The following is a 22043-nucleotide window of genomic DNA, read 5'->3' on the forward strand; positions in this document are numbered from 1 at the left end:
CATGATCTTCCTAACTAAGTGAGTAGCTGGCCAAAAAATGCCCTTACTGAACCAAAACAAGGCACAAAAGTGTGTAAGGAAAGCTATCAAAGATAGCAAATGTAATAACTTTCCGATATCAACTACAGATGACTCGATTTGGTGTTTGTCTCGAGCGTAACTGTCGCTGAATTCATTTAGTTATTTTAATGCCCCGGTTAGTTAGCTAGCTGTTCGGTGTCCGAGTCCAAGACATCGTAGTATACGGTTTTATTGCTCTGTCCACAGCTGCTTTTAATCGGTCCTTCTTCTGATCCCTGTACTCCTTTTCAAATTTTTTACATTTGTTTATGATTTGATCAATCGTCTGATTGAAGCCGCAGTTCATAAATTCTTGCCGTTTTTCCTCATACACTTTTTTTTTTCTTCTTCTTTGCGAGCTTTCTAATGTATATTGGATCTCCATAGCAGACCATATCACAAGTAGAATGCTGGTTTCTTCTATGGACCACTGGTAAACTCTGTTGATGTCTGACATCTTAGTGGTTTAGTTGTAGTTAAAGAGTGTGAAGAGTAGGAGGGTGTGGCTGGGCCGTGAGGGTTCATTGCTGGCGCTGAATCGGATGATCAGCGGGAGAGCGGGATAAAGCGCCGGAGACGCCAGTTCGAGAGAGAGAGAGACACGCACGCAGTCGCGCTGCATGTGTGTGTTGTGTTTGTTTGTTATGTTGAGTTTTACATTCAAATTGATGTTGACCGTTCAGCTGGCTCCCACTGCCTATTTGCCCATCCTTTAACTGTTACAAAGAGTTTTTTGTAAACTTTACTTGATGACAATGCATTATTCTGAACTCCGCCCCGTGACGTATACATAAAAAAAAAAAAAAAAAATATGTCTTCCTGGAACTGCCTATTCTGTGGTGGAATTCATCAGCCCTCAAACTATGTCTGTGGAAAAGGGGCATCAGAGACACTGTAATAGTCCCACGAAAACCAGAATGTAGTCGCATTCATGTAAACAATGGCGAGCAGAATTTGGAGTTTGCCTTTTCTCTCTGAAATTACATTTTTATTTCTCTGATAGTTAGTTTTAGTTTTGGGGTTTGAGCTAGGGGGTAGAATTAATAAAACATGCATCCCTGTTGACTGTATTACATTATTTACATTTAAAAATACTAATAAATTAAATAATATTAAAATAACACTCTTTTGGCACCATCTTGTGGACATTTCAAACTCCAGTCACTGAATTCACAGTTTGATCAGTCTGGAAGTTTATTTTTTAACAATATTTCTAAACATTTCATCCTGATCATAACAGCTGGAGTGGGACATTTCAGTGTGTATTGCATTTTTGAACCTGTCACACTGTCATACAGGCTTTGGAAAGGGGCTGTTATGGAAGAATCAGCAGTTACAAAACATTTTTTACCTGATGGCAAAAAAAACGCTGCTGGGTATTTACAGAAAAGCATTGTTGCTCATTTCACAAGCAAAAAGAACTTTTACAAAAGTCTTAATGGAATATTCTGGGTTCAATACAAGTTAAGCTCAATCGACAGCATCTGTGGTATAATGTTGATGTAAAATCACAAAAATCTATTTTGACTTGTATAGTATAACCACAAGATGGAAATATTTTGCATGTTAACATGATTTTAGTGTGATAAAATCACTTGCAAACCTTTTCTGTGTAAAGTTATTGACAATTTTATTTGACGATGTAATGTCAACAACCCCTAAAATGGCTGTAAATATAAAAATGTAAACAACAGCTCAAGAAATACAAGTGTTTTAACAGAATAATTAATGTAAGTGCTTTTATAAAATTTATATTACTTTTTTTTTTTTTTTCTAAATCATTTTCTGTGGTAATCAAAATTATGCCACAGATGCTGTCGATTGAGCTTAACTTGTATTGAATCTGGAATATTCATTTAAGGCACAGCACCAAACAATGGCCAGCATAATTAAAAATATTAGAGAAATGGTGTAAAATGGTCATGCATTAAAATGTATTATATTAATAATGAAAGAACCCTTCTGGGAAATAATAAATAGATAAAACAAAATAATAAATAATCTTTAATATGACCCCTTTAAAGATAACGTACATGTCATTTTATCTCTTTCATTTCATCCATCATTATATCATGTTCTCACAGCCCATTTGTAACTGTGTAAACCACAGAAGGGATACTGCAGCAATACAGCACAACCATTATAACAAGGCTGTTAATCATCATTTTTAGCATAGTTGTGCAGTGGAGGGGTCTCTCTCTATCCCTCTCTCTCTATTTAGGGTCTTTGTTTACAGGCTATGGGAGAATGGAGCAGTCCGACACCCCAGAGTCAGCTCAGACTGGCCAATTTATAGGGAATTTCCAGGATGATGCAAGAAAATGTGGATGGGGATGTCAATCCGGGTAATGTCAGGGGCCTTTTTAATGCATGCATATGTGAGCATGTATTACCAACCCACCCCACCCTGTCTTGGCTCAACCATAAATGTGTGTAAAAGTGTATTTGAGTGGTGTTCGTGTATTTGGGTCAGACTCTCAGGAAGTGATGTAAAGCCAAGGACTGATGACAGTGTTTCAGTCACACTCGTTTTGCCAGTCTAAATGGTGGGCAGACCTCACCCAGAGCGGAGTTTTGGCTAGCAGTATACACCCCCTCACTGACAGCCTCATAAATTGTAGCCATGCACTAGCCCTCTGTAATCAATAAATTAACGTAGACTGCCAACTACAGCCTTCATTATTCAGAAAGCAAAGGCTTAACTGACCCACTGGATCTGTTTAATTGATTTAGAATAGAGTTAAAAGACTATAAACTAATCATTATGTTGGCCTGACAATGGTAACATGATGTTATTGTATAGACTTGGTTTAGGGTACTTTCAAAATCCCTAAACCGTCTCGAGACCAAAATTTCTGGTTGTAATTCATCCTAGAGCTTTTAAGCTTCATCCGCCAAACTCAACACAGTCCTTCAGACTACTGACTTTTAATGTGACTTTTAAAACAAAATATGTTTTTATTTGAAAACTCAGTTTTCAATTTCCCAACGTCCTGTTTTTGTTTAGTTTGCGGAAATGGGTAGCGTTTTTCAGAATGATTAAGGAAAACGGTGTTCTAGCATAGATGCGAGATATTGCCTTGAATAATTAATACATATTCAGCATTACATTTTTGTTTGAAAAAACGCATTGATTTTGCTACGTTTACGCTTCTAATCCACATTAATATGTTTTTGTTTGAAAACGAATTGATTGCTGCTACGATTAAGCCTACACTATAATGCAGTTTTCCTCCAAAGAAAATGGAACGTTTTGAAAACGCTGACGTTCCGGACCCCACCCCAAATAAAAACAAGTCCCATAGAATATGTCTAACTTTACTAGTTATTCATATGGTTTAAACATTGCCTTACTAACATATTGAATGATTTAATTTATTCTATGAACACAAGACATAATATAATATGTACCTAGATTATATTTGACAAACATACATTTATTGTAATGGCAGACAAGGATGGGCTGGTTTCTTTCAAGGGCATTTTCCTCTAAAGATTTGTCTCCCTTTACTATCTAAACATCTAATGTAGTATTTTTTTCTTGCAATAGTTGCTTACTGGTGGCTTAAAGACATTAAGGCATGATTTTCTGCAAAGCTGCTTTGAAGCCATACTGTATGTATAGTGAAATGCACTATACAAATTATACCGACTTTACCAAGCTAAGGTTAGTGTTTATCTGCTGTTTGCGTGGCAGTATACTGTACTGCAATATATTAAACAGCCAGAGTTGATTTTAATTTCCCTCGCAGCAGTGCCAGTGTAAAATAGTTAGCTATTTATTTAACATTCAGTAATTTTTTTTTACCTAAAAAGATGGGATTCAATGGTGGACTGTTGCTCTGTAACAGTTCTTCACACGGTTTTTATTAATGGGAGTTGTGTGGTTTGTTTTTTGGATGTGCAGTTAAAAACAGCATGTGCAATATTGAGCTAAGACCATCCAGACACACTCTTCATGCTATTCCCTTTTTACTGTATATCTAGTGTGTGTGGCTGTGTGTTGAGTCAGTGTTTGTATGCCTAAAGCAAATAGCATATTTTCACCACTAAGGCTAAATCAGCTGTAGGCAGGCTATACATGTGTAGACTTGTTAGTAGATTTTCCTTGTAAGAGCTTGTTTTTGCTTCCTGGGGTCTGTCCAGTGTTAATCTTTTCCCAAAAATGTTTTTTTTTTTTAAAATAAAGACAAGATGAAAATACCTTGACACTGATATGATATTTTAACAATGTAATATAGTTTTTAGAAGACGAGAGATATAGAAGGAAAATAGTTGATTCAAATATTCCTGTCATTGTATGTTGGGGATTCCCCACTTCTGCATGAGCTGAACAACTGTTAGGTTTGATTTTGTCTTCTCATTTTTTAGATTGGGGGGAGTGTGGTGGAATTGCACATACAGACCTGATACTAGCAATAATTACACCAAAGATGGAGCTGTAATCCACACATAAATGTAGAACCGGTTACATTAGTGCGGTAAAGTTGTTTAGTTTCACAAATTGCTTACTTTGCATTCCGCCAACAACACTGTGAACCTCTGTTGGAAGCCATGTCCTTTCTCCAAGCGCATTGAATTCAAATATTTGGGAGGGATTCACGCTCTTACATGTGCAACAGCGACATCTGTTGTCTTGGCAAAATAATGCTATTTTCAGTCAAAGCCACTGGAGAGTTCATCTTGTTCATGTAGCAGCCATTGAAATTGAATGTGCCACACTGAAGTACACCATATAATTTGCAAAGCCACTAGGTGATAATACAACAAGTGATAGTTTAGTGGTTGATTATAATAGAAACGGGACAATGGCTTGATGGTTAAACATGAGTGAACGATTATCCAAAGGGAAAACTTGAGGGTAATGGTTGTACTTTGGATAATTGATAATCATTATTTGATGATTTACCATTATCAATTATTGTATTACCATTAACCACGTTTGTCGCATTTCGTATCCCATATTCTCCTAGTATTGTCATTGTAGCAAATTATTTAGGTTTAATGCCATTTTTATTCCATGTAGCTTATAAAAGTTGCAGTTGAGGGCGCTATTTTTCTGCTGTTGATTTTTACAACCGTTTCTGCTCTTGTTGGCCTCAAAGCGTGTTTGGTATCTTTGGAGTGCTGTGCTTTTTAAAAAAGGGGGCGTGGCTAATCCAACAGCTCAGTTTGTGGAAATTCTAGAATGGCTAAAACTGCCTACAGCACCTTTTAATGTTACAAATGTTTAGATATTTTTGAAAATTATCGGTTACAATTTAGTCTGTCATATGCCACGTCAACACTTGTTTCTTCCACAGGAGCGTTTTGAGAGCACTCACCATTACCACATACTTTGAATATAGACCTTATTCACAGCTAAAGATTTTTGATGGGAATGACAACGAGTCTGTTAGGGATAGACGTACAGTCTCATCAATGGGTTGTACTGTTGTTTAAAGTGTTTTTGGTTAGTTCCATGGACAAAACATTGAAAAAACATCTTTCCCAGACAAAAACTCCAGACACTCCAGAGTTGTGGAAAATCAGATGTGAGCTTTATACAGCTTCATACTTATGTGCCATGGAAGAGATGTCAGTCTATCCCTCAAATCCTTGTTGTCATTCCCATAAAACAATCAAATGTTTTTACTGCTACCGTGAATAAGATCTATAGATGATGTTGGGAAATTATAAATGGGAGTTTTTAAATGAAAACTGATTAGTGTATATGGCTGAAATAGATTTTTTTTTTTTTTTTTTTTATGTTTTACATTTATATAGCACCTTTCAGCTTGTCACCTTTTCTGTAGCTAATTTTCAAAAATTGCATTATAACATTTTCAATATTTTCCTTATTAAAATCACTTTAAAGGGTTACTTTAAGCTTAAACAAATCAACATAAATTGCATATCTGGAACAGCTGCTATGACTCACCTTTTTCACTGAATATGAGTTTGCATCCCCTCATATTATAAGTAAAGTTTTGTTTTTGTCAACAAAAATTATGTGCGTAAAATTACATACAAATAAAATGACAAAATATTCACAAATTTAAATGGTATTTCATCAAAAGACAAATACTATGACCAAAACAAAACAAAAAATCTGTAAAAATGAACCCTAGTCACTTCTATGAATCAGATAGTGAACCCAACATGAGTCAGTTTCTCTCTCTTCCAGGTGCTGTACAAAGAGGAGTTTGAGAAGAGTAAAGGGAAAGGCTTCAGTGCGGTGGCTGATACACCAGAGATGCAGAGGGTGAAGAAAATGCAAGATCAGATCAGCAATGTAAGTATAAGAAGAACATTAACAGCAATGTCATTGAATAGATATCAGTCCACGTTCGTTGTTCAAATACTTAAACCCAAAATTTTTAGACTAGCCAGGTTGTTTCGATAAATGTATCTTCACACTCACTTTTGTTTCTCCCTTGTCTCCACCTTGCTCTTTCCCTCCTTCATGGTTTTATCCTCATCAGTATGGCTGAGTTTGAAATGGCATACTACCCATACTACTCTTACTACTCCTCCCACGTTTGTCAATGGCAGAAATATGATGAGTATTGTAGTATGCAATTCCAAACTCAGCCTACGTGTCATGCAATGTTGACAAGCAACTCTCTGATCACATGTCTGCTGCTGAAGAGTCATTTCCTCTCAGTCTGTGAGCAGCCTCTTCTTTAAAGGGAAGTGTCTTGGTGCATGCAAGACCAGGCAAAGACCAAACTAAGCGGCAGCAGTGTAGAGCAACACACTGACCTCTTGTGGTTAAAAAGAAGTAACAAGTTGAAATAAATGTTTGGGGTTATCAACATTGTCACAAATGCAGTCGATTGAGCTTGACTTGTATTGTACCCAGAATATTGCTTTATGAGTTTTTTGGCATTTAATCAATGCCTATTATCTTTGAGGCGATCCATGTGCTAATGTACTCCTTAAAGTTGACAAAAATAACTTTAAGCTGGTATTTTCATTTAAAATGTACTTTTCTGTTTTGGGAAAATGGACCAAAAATGTTGCACTCTCCTCTTGAATGCAGGGGAGCACAGACATTTTTGTTCAATAATATGCTGTCAAAAGAGAGAATGTTCCCTACCCCTAAATTATAAGTACCTCCTACATTTGAATAGCAATAACAAGTAATCATCTGAAAATGAATGTCCTTTCTCAAACACCAGTTGATTGCAATGGAAGTTCCTGGAATTTATCAATTTTTTAAGTTTCTTCATTGCTTTGATCCATGGTACAAGCTCTCAGTGATTTGCCAGGCAGTAATGTTAACTAAAGGTTTTTGACTATATATATATATATATATATATATATATATATATTTAGTATGGACTGAGCCCTTCGATATGTTCTAACCCAACTTTCTGTTTTAATATAACAAATGTAAACACAGGAAATAAAATGCTACTTATTAAAGCATTTTGTGGTTTATTTTACACACATGCCATCAGTGTTTCTGTGAAGTGTTACAGTTTTTTGTGTTTATTAATAGATAAAGTATCATGAGGAATTTGAAAAAAGTCGGATGGGGGGAGAGGGCTTACCCACTGACAACTTCACCAGTCCGGGTATGAACGCATACACAAACAAGGCTGTTTTTCCTTATTTTGTCTGTAGGATTAAACATTTGAATACTCTAATATATATTTCCTGGTTTGTGGCTAGGCTTTCAGCAACCCACTCACTCTCCGAACTTCAACTATGATCCACAGCCTGTGCGTTCAGCTGCTGCTCCTCCACCGCCCTCTAGTGGTGGGGTAAGGAACTTGTCTAATGCTTATTTTCATAGACATTAATACAAATTAGGCTCTTAAATGGATAGTTCATCATCATTTGTTCATATTCTTTAAACCCATATGACTTTTTCTTCTGTGAAACAGAAAAGGAGATGCATGGCATAATGTTTAACATTTACTTTCATTGTATGGAAAAAAGATGCAATGAAAATGAATGGTGACTGAGGCTAACTTTTGGACTCTTATGTTGCACATGAAGAAGAAAGTCAAAAGGTTTGGAACTTTTCTTTCTTAACCCTGTTCATCTGTGTCTACAGAAGTGCTTTAGGGCAGTTTACGACTACGCTGCTGCTGATGAGGATGAGGTATCATTTGCAGATGGGGACTTGATAGTGGACGTGCAGCAGATAGACGAGGGCTGGATGTTTGGACGCGTGGAGCGCACAGGAATGCAGGGGATGCTCCCATCCAACTATGTACAGCCAATCTAAGGAAGAATGGGTGAGGGGTATAGAGGACGAAAGGGATACAGGAGTGAGGGATGCACTGAGAAGCGCATGACAATTCTGGTTACGTTTAAGTTTCTTTTCTGTTTTTAATTTGCCCCAGTGTATGTTACAATACGTTCATCCTACTCAACCAGACATCTAGGCTTTAGCTAGACTCTTGGCATTTGAGCAAGCATTGTTTTTCTTGTTTTCAATTTGGCTTTTTGTTTCAATGTTTTTTAAAGTGATAGTTCACCCAACAATGAAAGATTGTCATCATTTACTCGCCTTCATGTCTTTTAAATCCGTTTGACTTTCTTTCTTCTGTGGAACACAAGGGAGGGTCATACAGGTAATATAAAGTCAAACGGATTTAGAACAACATGAGGGTGAGTACATGATGACATAATTAAACATTTTCCGTCAACTATCCCTGTGAGGTCTCCCTGCAAGGCTGCATAGTTTTGGTGGGGTTATGCATTGCTTTGCTGCTGTGTTGAAAATCTGCAGATTATTTTCTGTCTCTGATTTTAAAACTGTGAAGTGGATAAAACTTCCCATGGACCTTTTTAAGATGATTGGGCAATGCTAATCGGTACGTTCAGATTGTAGAATCGGTTAGGAATTTGTAATATTATATAAATGGCCGTATGAATGGACAACATTCATCATGCAAACAATGTCTTGAGCAGTACAAAGTCTTAAACAGTGGTCGTCTTCTACCACAAGCACTGCAGTTAAAGAACGGTTAAAGAATACTTTACTATGCACTTTGAGGGAATACCAAAAAGAATATTAGGTTTTATATATATAAAAAAAAAACGTTTTTTCTTGGCAAGCAGGTACAGTAAACACTGAAAGTTGTTGTCCTTCAAGAATAAGAACCACAAGACAATGAGGTTTTATAGAATTATAATAATAAAAAAAACAATGTTTAGTATAATCATCAGTTTTTTTTATCATTCCATTGTTATTTTGTAACAAAGCATTCCAGTCCATTATATTGAATAATAAAGTGATAATTAAAGCAATGAAAGGGTAAGTGTATTATTGTAATGCACAATAATTAAATGAAAATTAAATCTAATTTCTCCCACATAAACCTATGCAAAGATTGATATTTTGAAAGTTTTTGCTCTCCGGTTACTAAAGTTAACAGATTTGTTAATGAGAAGACATCCCCAAAACAATAGCAGCACGTTAGACACGTTATCCAGCAAATTCTCAGAAGCTCCTCCTAAGGTTGTCTGTTTTTATTTTATGTCTGCTTTTATTGTCTGTAAAACATATATACTCACCCAAAAATATATATACAAATGAAAAAAGAGTGGTAGAGCCTTTTGCAAATGCACTTGCAAGCGATTTCACTTTTAAATGGGTAAGACCATATTACACATATATATATATATATATATATATACACACACACACACACTGAGCACTGAAAACAGTATTAAAGGGATAGTTTACCCAAAAATGAAAATTCTCTCATCATTTACTCACCATTGCAGATGTGTACGACTTTCTATCTTCTGCTGAACACAAACAAAGATCAGCTCTGTAGGTTCATACAATGCAAGTGAATAGTAGCCAGAACTTTGAAGGTCCAAAATGCACATAATGGCAGCATAAAAGTAATTCATAAGACTCCAGTGGTTTAATCCATTTATTCAGAAGAGATGTGTGTATATAAGAAACAGATAAATATTTAAAAGACCTTTTTTACTATAAATAGTCTTCCCAGCCCAGTAGGTGACGATATGCACAAAGAATGTGAATTGCAAAAAACACAAGAAGAATGTGAAAGTGGAGACTGATAGTAAAAAAGGACTTAAATATTTATCTGTTTCTCACCCACACCTATATCACTTCTGAAAACATGGATTTAACCACAGGAGTCTTATGGATTAATTGTATGCTGACTTTATGTCCTTGTGGAGCTTAACATATTTGGTACCCATTCACTTGCATTTTGAGGACCAACAGAGCTGAAATATTTTTCTAAAAATCCTATATCTCTTTTCTAAGTCATGCACATTTGGGATGGCATGAGGGTGAGTAAATGATGTGAGAATTAAAATTTTTGGGTGAACTGTCCCTTTTTCATGACATCCTTTACACAAATTCTGTACATACTTTCAAAAAAGAGTGCAGTTCTTCCTTAATAGATTTTCAAAAGCTTTAAAGGTTTATTAGGATGTAAATAATCCATTATTAATAATAATAGTCTTTATTTTTTAAATACAAAGTGTGCATTTATGTGTTTCTCGTATGTGGAATGCTTGGATAGAAATATTCTTAAAACCATCAATTAAAAAAAGAAATGTCCTTTATGATCTTATGATACTGCATCTAATTTTGAGCACTTGCCCTGAAGTAGGATATCCTCTTGCCAATTGTCTTCTGAAGTTTGGCTGGTAACCAAGATACTTGCTCTTGGATAGAAAATGTGTGTTTTCCTAGGCAGTCCTCACACAATCTAAAAATAAATACCAAATCACTGATCACTTAAGAACACTTCAAATGAGCTATTATATATTTATTAATGGATTATATACGTATATTATTATAACTGGAAGAAGGCAACAAATTTAGTAAGGGTGTTGGTCACCAATGGGTTGTTAGGCTGTAGACACAATTAACTGTTTCCCAAACAGAGAATGATTTTTTGAGCTGTTCAGTGCACTGTGTATTTCGCCTGGCTTTTACCTTGACAGGGAGTATGGTTGGGTCTGAAACACCAACACATCTCCACAGTGACTTTGAGAGGGAGATCTGAGGGCCACCACCTAAAGAGGTAGAAACGGTAGGATGTTAAAGGAATATTCAGGGTTAAATACAAGTTAAACTATACTGATAGCATCTGTAGCATGTAGACAGTAACTGACTTAAATTATAAAAATGTATGTGGGGTAAGTGTACAACAGTTCATCATGAGTGCATTTCTGTACAGAATTTTTTTAGTTATCAGTCATGTTTTTGGGGTAGTAGACGATAGTTAATAGAGCTTAATTTGCATATATATGTTAAAAGTTATAATATAAGTTTTTATGAAGCCAGGTGCTGGGCTTGATAACATGACCTTTCAGTGCATGCACTTTGGCTGTGACTCAACTATCACAATCAAACAATGGTTTAACCAACTCTTGATGTTCTTGGATGAATTCCAACTAACCAAAGTCTTCATCTCCCAGAGAGTTCTGAGCTAATGTGTCACGCAATTGTTGAGTCCATAAGTAAACTTCCATTCATTATCCATTCATTTTGGGGTCACATTTGGTATGTGCAACCCTCCTTGATCTGCATGCAATACTTGAATGTAACCCTGTTCAGAGCTCATGGATTATGTCTCAAACAAAACAAGCCTTGAATCAGATCTTTTAAAGCCGATACAGAGCCTGTGAATGTTCTAGCCATAAATACATCACAATGTTTATGAAAGCTGCTGTGCATTTCACGAATGCAAGCCTTTTCTAGTAGATTGCACATACCGAATCCATTAAGCAGATGAAGGTCTGGCTACCTCCAAAAACAACTACATCACCATCCCTCCCCTTGTCAGCAGAATGCCATAACCTGAGGACAGAGAAGGTTGACACTCAATGGACTTCTTCAGGCCTAATCTGTTCAGGTTTCCCATTGTCATGAAAAACCTTGAAATATCAGGACATTTTAAAATTGTTTTCCAGGCATGGACAAATGATGAAAATTATTACAATCTTAAAAGTAATACGAATGTCTAATACATGAACTCAAAATTGAGATTAAACATATACAACACTATATTACAATGTATTCTACCTGAGTCTGTCTTTGTGTGCATGGTCTCTCTCTCTCCATTCTCTTTTTAAAGTGTCAAATTCCCATCCATCACCTAAACAAAAAAATATGGAATGTAAGCAAAATTTTTCATGGTTATTTTTGGACACGTATGTTTCTAAACCCTTGACTTCTGAACTTACTAAGAACCTCCCCAGAAGTACTGAGGCCTCCAAACAGGAAGAGTTTGTGGTCTGAGACGGCCGTGAGCGTGTGAAGAGTGCGGCCCCGTGGGAGAGAATCAGCTTGATGGTCACTGGGTTCAAGAAAAGAAATGCAGACCAGCACTTCCAGTCAAACATTTGGACACACCTATGTATTCTTTAAATGACTATTGTACACATTTTAGCCTTGATAACATCTCTGCACACTGGGGTATTATCTAAACTAACTTCATGAAGTGCCACCTGGAATGCTTTTTAAACAGCATTGAACTCATAAATAACCACTTTTTATTTTTGTCTACAATAACTAATTTCAAGTATTTAAGCATAAGCCTTTAGATCAAAAAGCTTTAAAGATCACAACAAACATTTCAGTGATGTGTGTCTAAACCTTTGACTGGTAATATACATTCATTAACAGTTAGACTTGATGAATAATTAAGCTAAACTGTCCCATGACATAAAACATAGTACATTTAATGCTCACCCATCACTAATGTTTCATCCTCAATGTCTTAATCTTAAATGTTTAACTAAATGTTTTGCATATTCACAATTATGTTTCTGAAATAAAACAAACCGTAAGACATGGAAGCAAATCAACAGAACCAAAAGCAGAGATCATGTTCACTAGAAAGCTACAGAGCTGAAACTTTCAGATGATTTAAAATTCTCTAATCATTTACTCATGCAATCCCAGATGTGAATGACTTTTGTTCTGTTTCTCACCCACACCTATCATATCACTTCTGAAGATATTCGGCTAAAAGTACTTGTTTATGTTTAGCATAAGAGAGAAAGTCATACAAATCTGGGATGCATGAGGGTGAGAGAATTTCCATTTTTGGGTGAACTATCCCTTTAAAGAAATATTTTTACCTGATTTTACCCTTATGTATATAATGTTTTCATTCTTAATGTATTCAGGTTGATTTGGTGATGTTAAATAATATTTTTGACTTAAATAAAACCAGGAAAGTTGTCCACATGAAGCCAGTTTTTTAGGTGTAGCAACACTCTAGGAACCACTCGGAACACACTAGCAAGCAACCTCAAAAATACACCTTAGCAAGTGCAGAGCAAAGCCCTGGCAACCATCCACAATACCCTTCAATTGTGGCGGCAAGTTTTGCATGGATAAGCGTCATTTCTTGTAAATATAAAAATCAAGTTAATTTTTAATAAAGTGGCGAGAGTACTGATAAGACATGATATTTAGTCTTCCACAGCAGACACACTCCCTCATTGTGTAGAAACCAATGTGTGCTTAAAGAGCCGCTTGTGTAAAATGTTTAACATTGTTTGCTCTTTTTAATGAGCAAAATTAGCAGGTCAATTGGAAAAAACTGCATTTACACTTGGGTCCATGTCCACGTCACCAGATCTAAGCAATGAATGTCTATCGTCTTCGTTTCCTGCAATGACAGAATGATTTTCAGTATTCTATGATGACATTTTTTATATATAGTTTTAAGGATTCCTACTACAATAACCAGACCTTGAAACATACTTAATATGCACGTAACACATAAAACATGATGCATAGCAATGCATCCAGAACATTGGCCTTGCATGTTCGGTGTCCTTCAGTGGTCACTTTAATTATCTGAATTCTGGTTATTTAAAAGTATGTGTTTACCGAGTGTAATGTCTACTTACCAGACCTCCACATATATAGCCCTTATGGCCTAAAGTAGTACTGGCATGGGACGCCCGTGGCTCTGGAGTCTGGCCCTGCAACAAGTGGATCCGGACAGAAGGAAAACAAAACAATGTACACATTTAGTAGTATACAAATGGTCATCTATTAATAGTTATGCCTAAGAGAAGAGCACATTTGTTATGATATCATGTTTATGTTTGCCTATCATATCTCTTTTACCTGTGTTTGTGGTTCAGTCCATGTGGCTGACTCAGGTTCAAACATATAGACTTCATTATTCCAACCCCAAAACTGGAAAGATTCTGACCCGATTGTTGCCTGTGAAGAGATGTTTAAATGAACTCCTGTTCTTCTTTACAGCAACTGTAGATGTGCATTTATTTGCAAGATCCTTTTGCTTACCCAGGATGTCTCATCTACCATAAAGCTCTTGGCGTTGTTGACCTCTCTGACAGTTTTACACCCGTAACCGCCAAAGTAGATGAGCCTATGAATGGAACATAGAAAGAGATGTTAGGCAGAATAACAGCCTCAGTCAACATTCACTTTCATTGTTTGGAAAAAAAATGCAGTGAAAATGGTGAATGAGACTATCATACTGCCTAAAAGCACCTTTTGCGTTCCACAGAAGAAAGAAAGTCATACAGGTTTGGAACAACATGAGGTTGAGTAAATGATTACAGATGAGCTATCCCTTAAGTTCAATTGCTTCCTTAAAGTAAAATCAATGTGCTGCTTTAGTTACAACTTGCAGCGATAAGTACATTACACTTTTTTGGCCACCCTGAGTGGACTTTAATTGGATGGCATAATGATGAAATCATTGTTCTTCAGTGACTTTGTTCTTCCTACCTGTTTTTATAGACCCAGCAGGAATGTCTGACCCTGGGAGAGGGCGTCGCTCCTACTGTGTCTGTTACTTTTCTCCAGCTGTATTCCCCATCTGATATGTCAACACAATACACCTGTCATAACATACCACCAGTAACAAGAGCTTAGCCAGAAGCAGTGAGATTTTTATTCACTGCACAAATGCTGCCAGATACTGATCCAAATCCTGTTTTTCATGTTTTCCTCAATTTTCTGCAGGATATTTGGACAGATCACATTTTTAGACTTGGCGGATGTGTCTACAATTTTGAAATGTTAGTGGATCAAAAAAGCTGGAATAAATGTTTTGTAAGGAGGGAAGTGTGTAATGACACATTATGTCTTTGTTCTCTTCGTGCACCAGTGGCAGACAAGCAAGAAAAACATTCTCCAAAAAATTTTTGGGGGGTGGAGTTTCCCTTCAACAGAGGCTTTGTTCAGCCATATAAGCCATGAATAACACTATATCCAACTTCCTACAGTGTATACTGATTAAATACTATTTGTGGTTCATATCAACATTTGCATATCAAAATATCACTTAGATGTGCAAACCCTTCAGCTTAAACCAGCCTAAGAGTGTCTGCTGGTCTTAGCTGGTCTCTCAGCCTGACAAGCTGAAAAGTGCCCCAAAACAGTCTAAATCCATCTGCAGACCAGTCTGGACAGGCTGGGAGACGAGTTAAGACCAGCAAACCATTTTAAGCTGGTTGGGCTGCAGGTTTCATAGGTCATTCCCCTCTGCTGGTAAAATAAGGGAACATACAGTATATATCATCTTCTCCCAGTACATTCCCGATCAGGTTATAGACAATAGATAGAAGGGATGTCCCAGTATGTAACCCGCACAAGAAGAGACAGTCACAATGTAAGTCAAAAACTGCGTTTTATTGCAGGCAGGCAAAAGTACAGAAAAAGGGCAAATCCAGTGAAGAGTAGTCAAAGGGAGCGTGAGGTCGAAAGCCGGGGAATCAAGAGGAAAATGACGAGACTAGTGGGAGCAAAAGACAGGGGAACAAGGGGAGCTGGCAAGCTAAGAGGTGAACGAGAGGAGGTCAAAACTAGACGGAGCTAGCGGGGGGCAAAGACACGGGAAACTAAATACAATAACCAACAGGAGTGAGACGAACGGGTTGTGAAATATATAGGGGCGAGTGCAGGTGTAAACAATGATAGGTGATGAGACGAGTGCAGGTGAAACTAATGTGCAGGAGTGCAGATGACGCGAGTGCAGGTGGTCAAAATGTTCTGGGGGATTGGAAACGCGTGAGAAACTCGAGGAAGGGAGATAACCTACGAGCATGTGAGCGAGCAGGAGCAAAGTGGGCGTGAGGGCTCGAGCGAGCAAAAAGAGCGTGAAAAGCTCGAGGGGGCGGAGCGAGGGAGTGAGGTCGAGGGAGTGAGTGTGTGTGCGACGAAGCGGGGATGGGGCAGAGGAGCGGGGTTCGTGACAGTACTCCCCCCTCTGAATAGGACGGCTCCTGATGGCCGCGGGAGGCGGTGCAGGATGATCGGGGGACAGACAAAGGGAAGTGGTGCTGGACGATCCCAACAAACAAAAAACAACCCTGAACGGACAACCCACAAAACAAACAAACAAAATTGAGGGCAGTCCAAGGGGCACAGTGGGAAATGAGACAGTCCATGGGGTCAATGGGCAGTTTCAAGGCAAGGTCAGGGGGAACATAGTGGACAGGCGGGTGGTCGGGAGATCTAGGGGGCATCCAAAGGGCAGAGACAGGGTCAGGGGGTCTGGAAGGCGACTGGAGGACAGGGACTGGGTCCGGGGATCTGGAAGGTGACCACCGGACAGGAATGGGGTCCGGAGGCCAGGGAAGAGGCCACAGGACAGGGAGAGGGTCAGGAAGTCCGGGCTGAGCCGTGAAAGGCGGTGCCATCAGAGGCGGCACTGTAGGCGGCTCTGGAGGTGGGGTTCTGGAAGGCTCTGGAGGTGGAGCCGAAGGAGGCTTTAGGGGCGAAGGCCTGAAAGGCTCTGGAGGTGGAGCCAATGATGGTGGCGCCGTGGGAGGCTCTAGAGGCGGAGGCCTGGAAGGCTCTGGAGGTGGAGCCGAAGGAGGCTTTAGGGGCGAAGGCCTGGAAGGCTCTGGAGGTGGAGCCGAAGGAGGCTTTAGGGGGGAAGGCCTGGAAGGCTCAGGAGGTGGAGCCAATGGAGGTGGCGCCGTGGGAGGTCTCCGAGGCGACGACCTGGCAGGCTCTGTAGTCTCGGGGGGTAGAGCCGTAGGAGGCCCGAGAGGCGGAGCCATAGAAAGCTCTGGAGTCTTTGGGAGCAGAGCCGTGAGGGGCTCGGGAGGTGGAGCCGTGGGAGGCTCTGGAGGGGGAGCCGTAGGAGGCTCGGGAGGCGGAGCCGTAGGAGGCTCGGGAGGCGGAGCCCTAGGAAGCTCTGGAGTCTCTGGGAGTAGAGCCGTGAGAGGCTCGGGGAAAAAGGTCGTGGAAGACTCGAGAGGCTCTAGAGGTGGGGCCCTGGAAGGCTCGAGAGGCTCGGGAGGAGGAGGAGCCCTGGAAGACTCGAGAGACGAAGCCCTGAGTGGCTTGGAAGGGGGTGGAGCCATGAAAGACTCGAGGGATGGAGCCCTGAGAGGCTCGAGGGGAGGAGGAGCCCTGAGAGACTCGAGAGGCGAAGCCGTGAGAGGCTTGAGGGGTGGAGCCATGAAAGACTCGAGGGACGGAGCCCTGAGAGGCTCGAGGGGAGGAGGAGCCCGGGGGGGCTCGAGAGGTGGAGCCCTGGGAGGCTCGAGAGGAGGAGCCCTGGGAGGCTCGAGAGGAGGAGCCCTGGGAGGCTCGGGAGGAGGAGCCTTGGGAGGCTCGTGAGGCGGAGCAGAACCCGGCAGAGCCGTGGAAGACTCTGGGGGCGGAGCAGAACCCGGCAGAGCCGTGGAAGACTCTGGGGCGGAGCAGAACCCGGCAGAGCCATGGAAGACTCTGGGGGCGGAGCAGAACCCGGCAGAGCCGTGGAAGACTCTGGGGGCGGAGCAGAACCCGGCAGAGCCGTGGAAGACTCTGGGGGCGGAGCAGAACCTGGCAGAGCCGTGGAAGACTCTGGGGGCGGAGCAGAGGTCGGTAGAGCTGTGGAAGACTCTGAGGGAACCTCTGCGGTCTTGAGCACAAGACGAGACTGGGGAGAAGGGGCCCTCTTCCTTCTCTTACGTCTTCGGCCAACAGGGGACGTGGCCATGGGGACGGTCGAGGCTACAGGCGCTGGCTCTGGGGCGGTCGAGGCTACAGGCGCTGGCTCGCCGACCATGGCAGACATAGAGCTGGTCGCTGGCGTGGCGGCATGGGCTGGCTCGCTGGCGTGCGGCATGGGCGCTGGCTCGTTGGCCGTGGTGGGCATGGGCGCTGGCTCGTTGGCCGTGGCGGGCACGGGCGTTGACTCGCTGGCCGTGTCAGGCTTCGGGACTGGGGCCGTGACAGGCCTCGGGACTGGGGCCGTGTCAGGCTTCGGGGCTGGGGCGTGTAGGCTCGGGGCTGGGGCCGTGTCAGGCTTCGGGGCTGGGGCCGTGTCAGGCTTCGGGACTGGGGCCGTGACAGGCTTCGGGACTGGGGCCGTGACAGGCTTCGGGGCTGGGGCCGTGTAAGGCTTCGGGGCTAGGGCCGTGTAAGGCTTCGGGGCTGGGGGCCATGGTAGGCTTCGGGGCTGGGGGCCGTGGTAGGCTTCAAGACGGGGGCCGTGGTAGGCTTCAAGACGGGGGCCGTGGTATGGAAGGCTGGTTCAGTTTCTGCCTCCCCCACAGTAAACGAGGAACCAGCGTACAGTAGGGCGAGGTCAATAAACTGAGCCAGGTTGAGAGAGCAGCGACCACCAGGCATGAATGATGAGGCTGGCTCATTCAGTCCAAATTGAAAAATGTCTTTCAGAGCCACCTCATCAAAATTCACCTGGTTGGCCAGGGCACAAAAATCAACCACATAAGCCTCCAAGGGTTGACTCCCCTGACGCAAAACCAAGAGTTGGGCCGCTGGGTCCAGAATGTTAAGGGCATGGTTAAAAGTTCTACAACCGCTGCCCTGCATAAACAACCCTTGGCAAGCGCCCGAAGAGCCATCAAACCTCTCAGGGGGTTGAAGGCTTACGGCGCTCAGAAATGCACTGGAGGCATAAACGGGCTCAGGGGCAGACACAGGTGAAACAGGGTGACATAAATCAGACAAGGGACATACCTGCTGCCCCTGGGCCGCGAGCGCTTGGTCCTGCCTCCAAACTGTAGCTCCTCGCGCCGAATGTGACGTGCACCTCCGCTCTAGTGAGCTGCGCGAATCCTCAGCGCGGGGCATTGTGACTGTCTTCGGTAACAGTTGGTTATTTTGTAACCCGCACAAGAAGAGACAGTCACAATGTAAGTCAAAAACTGCATTTTATTGCAGGCAGGCAAAAGTACAGAAAAAGGGCAAATCCAGTGAAGAGTAGTCAAAGGGAGCGTGAGGTCGAAAGCCGGGGAATCAAGAGGAAAATGACGAGACTAGTGGGAGCAAAAGACAGGGGAACAAGGGGAGCTGGCAAGCTAAGAGGTGAACGAGAGGAGGTCAAAACTAGACGAGACTAGCGGGGGCAAAGACACGGGAAACTAAATGCAATAACCAACAGGAGTGAGACCGAACGGGTTGTGAAATATATAGGGGCGAGTGCAGGTGTAAACAATGATAGGTGATGAGACGAGTGCAGGTGAAACTAATGTGCAGGAGTGCAGATGACGCGAGTGCAGGTGGTCATAATGTTCTGGGGGATTGGAAACGCGTGAGAAACTTCGAGGAAGGGAGATAACCTCACGAGCATGTGAGCGAGTAGGAGCAAAGTGGGCGTGAGGGCTCGAGCGAGCAAAAAGAGCGTGAAAAGCTCGAGGGGGCGGAGCGAGGGAGTGAGGTCGAGGGAGTGAGTGTGTGTGCGACGAAGCGGGGATGGGGCAGAGGAGCGGGGTTCGTGACACAGTATCATTTATTTTTCGATACTTGCAGTTACCAAAAGTGATACCTGTTTTGCAAGCCTTTTAACAGTTAATTTCAATTTTATTTTATCAAAATGGCATCTAAATAAATGAATTAATTAAAACTTTAATACATAATATAAACAACATAATATTGTATTTATTTTCAAAGGAAGTGATATTATACAGAACGTCAGCACAAACCAAAATATTTAAATTTAGCTTTTATTTTGGCGGAAGCTTTTATTTTGAAGGCCTTTCCATTTCTGTGTTTTTGATGGTAGCTTCTCACCTCTGGAAAAGCAGGTTGCTACTTGACTCAGTGTGATTATTAAACCTCAAAAGGCTGCTAAATATGTAGTCTGTATTTGCCTCGTGCTACTAAGTGAATTAACACTCTGCTTGCTGTCATCTGCTACAAATATATAAATAATTAAATCTCAGACTTTGCTGTTAAATAATCTCACTAGGACATAATGTGATTTTAATTTGTGCTCTGAATGTTTAAGTACATCATCGTACGTCATATGGTATACATTTTTGGTATGGGAGCATTCTTATGAGCAAAGTACATGAGCCCAGTATCAGTATCAGTATCAGTATCAGGACACCACTAATAGATAGTGTATCATGTACAGTATAACTCTTGGACTTATACAAACATGTTAATCTGCCTCTGTCGATGTACTTGTTGATATAGATATTCTGCTGTGTGATGTTATCAACACAAATGCAGCTCACCAGGTTGGTGTGGCTATTGCTGTTACATCCCCCAAAAATGTAAAGCACACCCTGGAGAAATGCACCACAAGTCTCAGACAGGACAGGAGGAATGTCTCCACCCATACGCCTCAGAGACCTGCCACACACACATACACACATAATTAAAACTCAAGGGAAAATCTTGTTGTTTTAGGTTGGCAATGTTAGCAACAAGTGAGAAACTCTCCCTGCTTCCTCATTAGATTCAACAACTGATGTGTAATGTGCCATGTAACACTGCAGGTTGAATAAACACAACAGAAAAACTCTCCATAAATAATGAAAGTGCAGTTTGTAGAAGGGATACCTATTGCTAGGGATGTAAGCTATTTAGGAAATACCATTACTAGGTCAAACAAATAATGTTTTTTTTTTGTTGTTGTTGTTTTTTTTTTATCTTACCAAACTCCACTCTCCATGTCATAAAGCCAGATCTCATTACTGGGCAGAAGTGTTTCTTTTCCATCCACACACTAAAAAGTGCAAAGCAAAGAATGAAAAATTCTAATAGCAGTTCATGCTATTTCAAATTTTGTCGTCAATTCAAATAAAGGAGGAAAAAAAAGATTAAGAGGACGAAAATCGAATAAATGCAATTTAGAATATTCTCCCATGTCCCTCACCTGACATCCACCCCAGATGTACAGCGTGTGTCCCTCCAGGAAGGAGACGTGGTCGCTTCGCGGTGGAACCGGCAAGAGCTGCGATGTGACAGCCGCCGGTTCTTCTGTACTTTCCATTGCTTATGTGTTCAACGACTGTGCTCCAGCAGCACCAGAGCGCGCGGAGACATCAACTTCTGTGTTTACATTGACTGCAGGGGCTGGGTATGCAAACAGGAAACAGAATCAGAAAATACTGAGAAGTGATGGGCTGGACTCGAAAAGTAAAACTTGCGTTTCCAGAGAGAGACAAATGTGTTGAAAACATGCTTGACACATCATTAATGCACGTGCGGAATTAGTAATGATCACATTCCACATCCAAACCCTGGAGCATTAGATGTAGGTGGTGTCTCAAAATCTAACATGCTGCCTACATGGATTTTTGGCATCATATACGCGTTCGGAGTCAGATGATGCCCAGCGCATGTGGGGCCATTCACACCTAACGCGTTTAGTTTTTGCGTCCATCCGCGCTGTTTTATCATTGTTTTTCTATGTAAACGTGCACTAGACAGACGTCTTTGACTGTTGCCTCGTGTCCACTGTTTTGGCAAAAAGAATGGAGGCAAACAGACCTGTGTTGCACCAGCGCGAGTAGAACCGGTCCTCAAAAAGAGTTACATTTAAATGGTCTGATTAAGCTTAATGAAATGTCATGCTGTGCTGATAGCTGTAAAAATTTACAGTGACAAAAACCGAGGGCTTCACTTTTTATCAGTTTGACTAGATTGAGATAATTTCCTACTCAATTTTTACAGTGAAAATTGTATTACTGGTAAACTCATATCATCACAATCAGGGGTGTAAAGTAACGAATTACAATTACTCACGTTACTGTAATTAACTACTTTCCCCCAAGAATTTGACTTTTTTAAGTAGTTT

The 22043-nt window shown here is 41.0% G+C and overlaps 2 protein-coding genes across 3 annotated transcripts in view; one reads left to right on the plus strand and one right to left on the minus strand.

Moving 5' to 3' along the window:
* The window catches only part of LOC127626528 (LIM and SH3 domain protein 1-like), a 27966-nt gene extending 18673 nt beyond the window's left edge, over nucleotides 1-9293 (plus strand). Inside the window, exons 4-7 of the mRNA XM_052102389.1 lie at nucleotides 6227-6334; nucleotides 7547-7622; nucleotides 7720-7811; nucleotides 8108-9293. Of these exons, the coding sequence (XP_051958349.1) occupies nucleotides 6227-6334; nucleotides 7547-7622; nucleotides 7720-7811; nucleotides 8108-8281 (450 nt within the window). The 3' untranslated portion in view covers nucleotides 8282-9293. The remainder of the gene's footprint in view (nucleotides 1-6226; nucleotides 6335-7546; nucleotides 7623-7719; nucleotides 7812-8107) is intronic.
* Nucleotides 8142-21319, minus strand: LOC127626524 (kelch domain-containing protein 1-like). Of its 2 annotated transcripts, XM_052102382.1 has the most exons (14): nucleotides 21120-21319; nucleotides 20899-20969; nucleotides 20476-20593; nucleotides 14777-14889; nucleotides 14327-14411; nucleotides 14144-14242; nucleotides 13921-13995; nucleotides 13618-13676; nucleotides 12241-12353; nucleotides 12080-12152; nucleotides 11770-11854; nucleotides 10988-11067; nucleotides 10649-10757; nucleotides 8142-8277 (listed from the first exon to the last, which is right to left on the minus strand). In XM_052102382.1, exons 1-14 carry the CDS (start codon nucleotides 21234-21236, stop codon nucleotides 8263-8265), a joined length of 1212 nt encoding a protein of 403 aa, XP_051958342.1. In that variant the 5' UTR covers nucleotides 21237-21319; the 3' UTR covers nucleotides 8142-8262. The 2 variants fall into 2 exon arrangements, with proteins under 2 accessions (XP_051958342.1, XP_051958341.1); XM_052102381.1 differs by lacking the exon at nucleotides 8142-8277 and having other exon boundaries at nucleotides 9498-10757.
* Between the last annotated feature and the right edge of the window lie 724 nt (nucleotides 21320-22043).

Source organism: Xyrauchen texanus, chromosome 33 (assembly GCF_025860055.1).
Source record: "Xyrauchen texanus isolate HMW12.3.18 chromosome 33, RBS_HiC_50CHRs, whole genome shotgun sequence".
NCBI classification, from domain to species: Eukaryota; Metazoa; Chordata; class Actinopteri; order Cypriniformes; family Catostomidae; genus Xyrauchen; species Xyrauchen texanus.

What these genes read in the sequence shown, in the direction of transcription:
- LOC127626524 (XM_052102381.1), bottom strand. Translation starts at nt 21,236, where the DNA reads ATGGAAAGTACAGAAGAACCGGCGGCTGTCACATCGCAGCTCTTGCCG. An exon ending in ACATCTGGGGTGGATGTCAG is followed by an intron (nt 20,970 to 21,119) that starts GTGAGGGACATG and finishes TGCACTTTTTAG; the next exon opens with TGTGTGGATGGAAAAGAAAC. An exon ending in ACGTGGACATGGACCCAAGT is followed by an intron (nt 12,354 to 13,617) that starts GTAAATGCAGTT and finishes TCTTGAACCCAG; the next exon opens with TGACCATCAAGCTGATTCTC.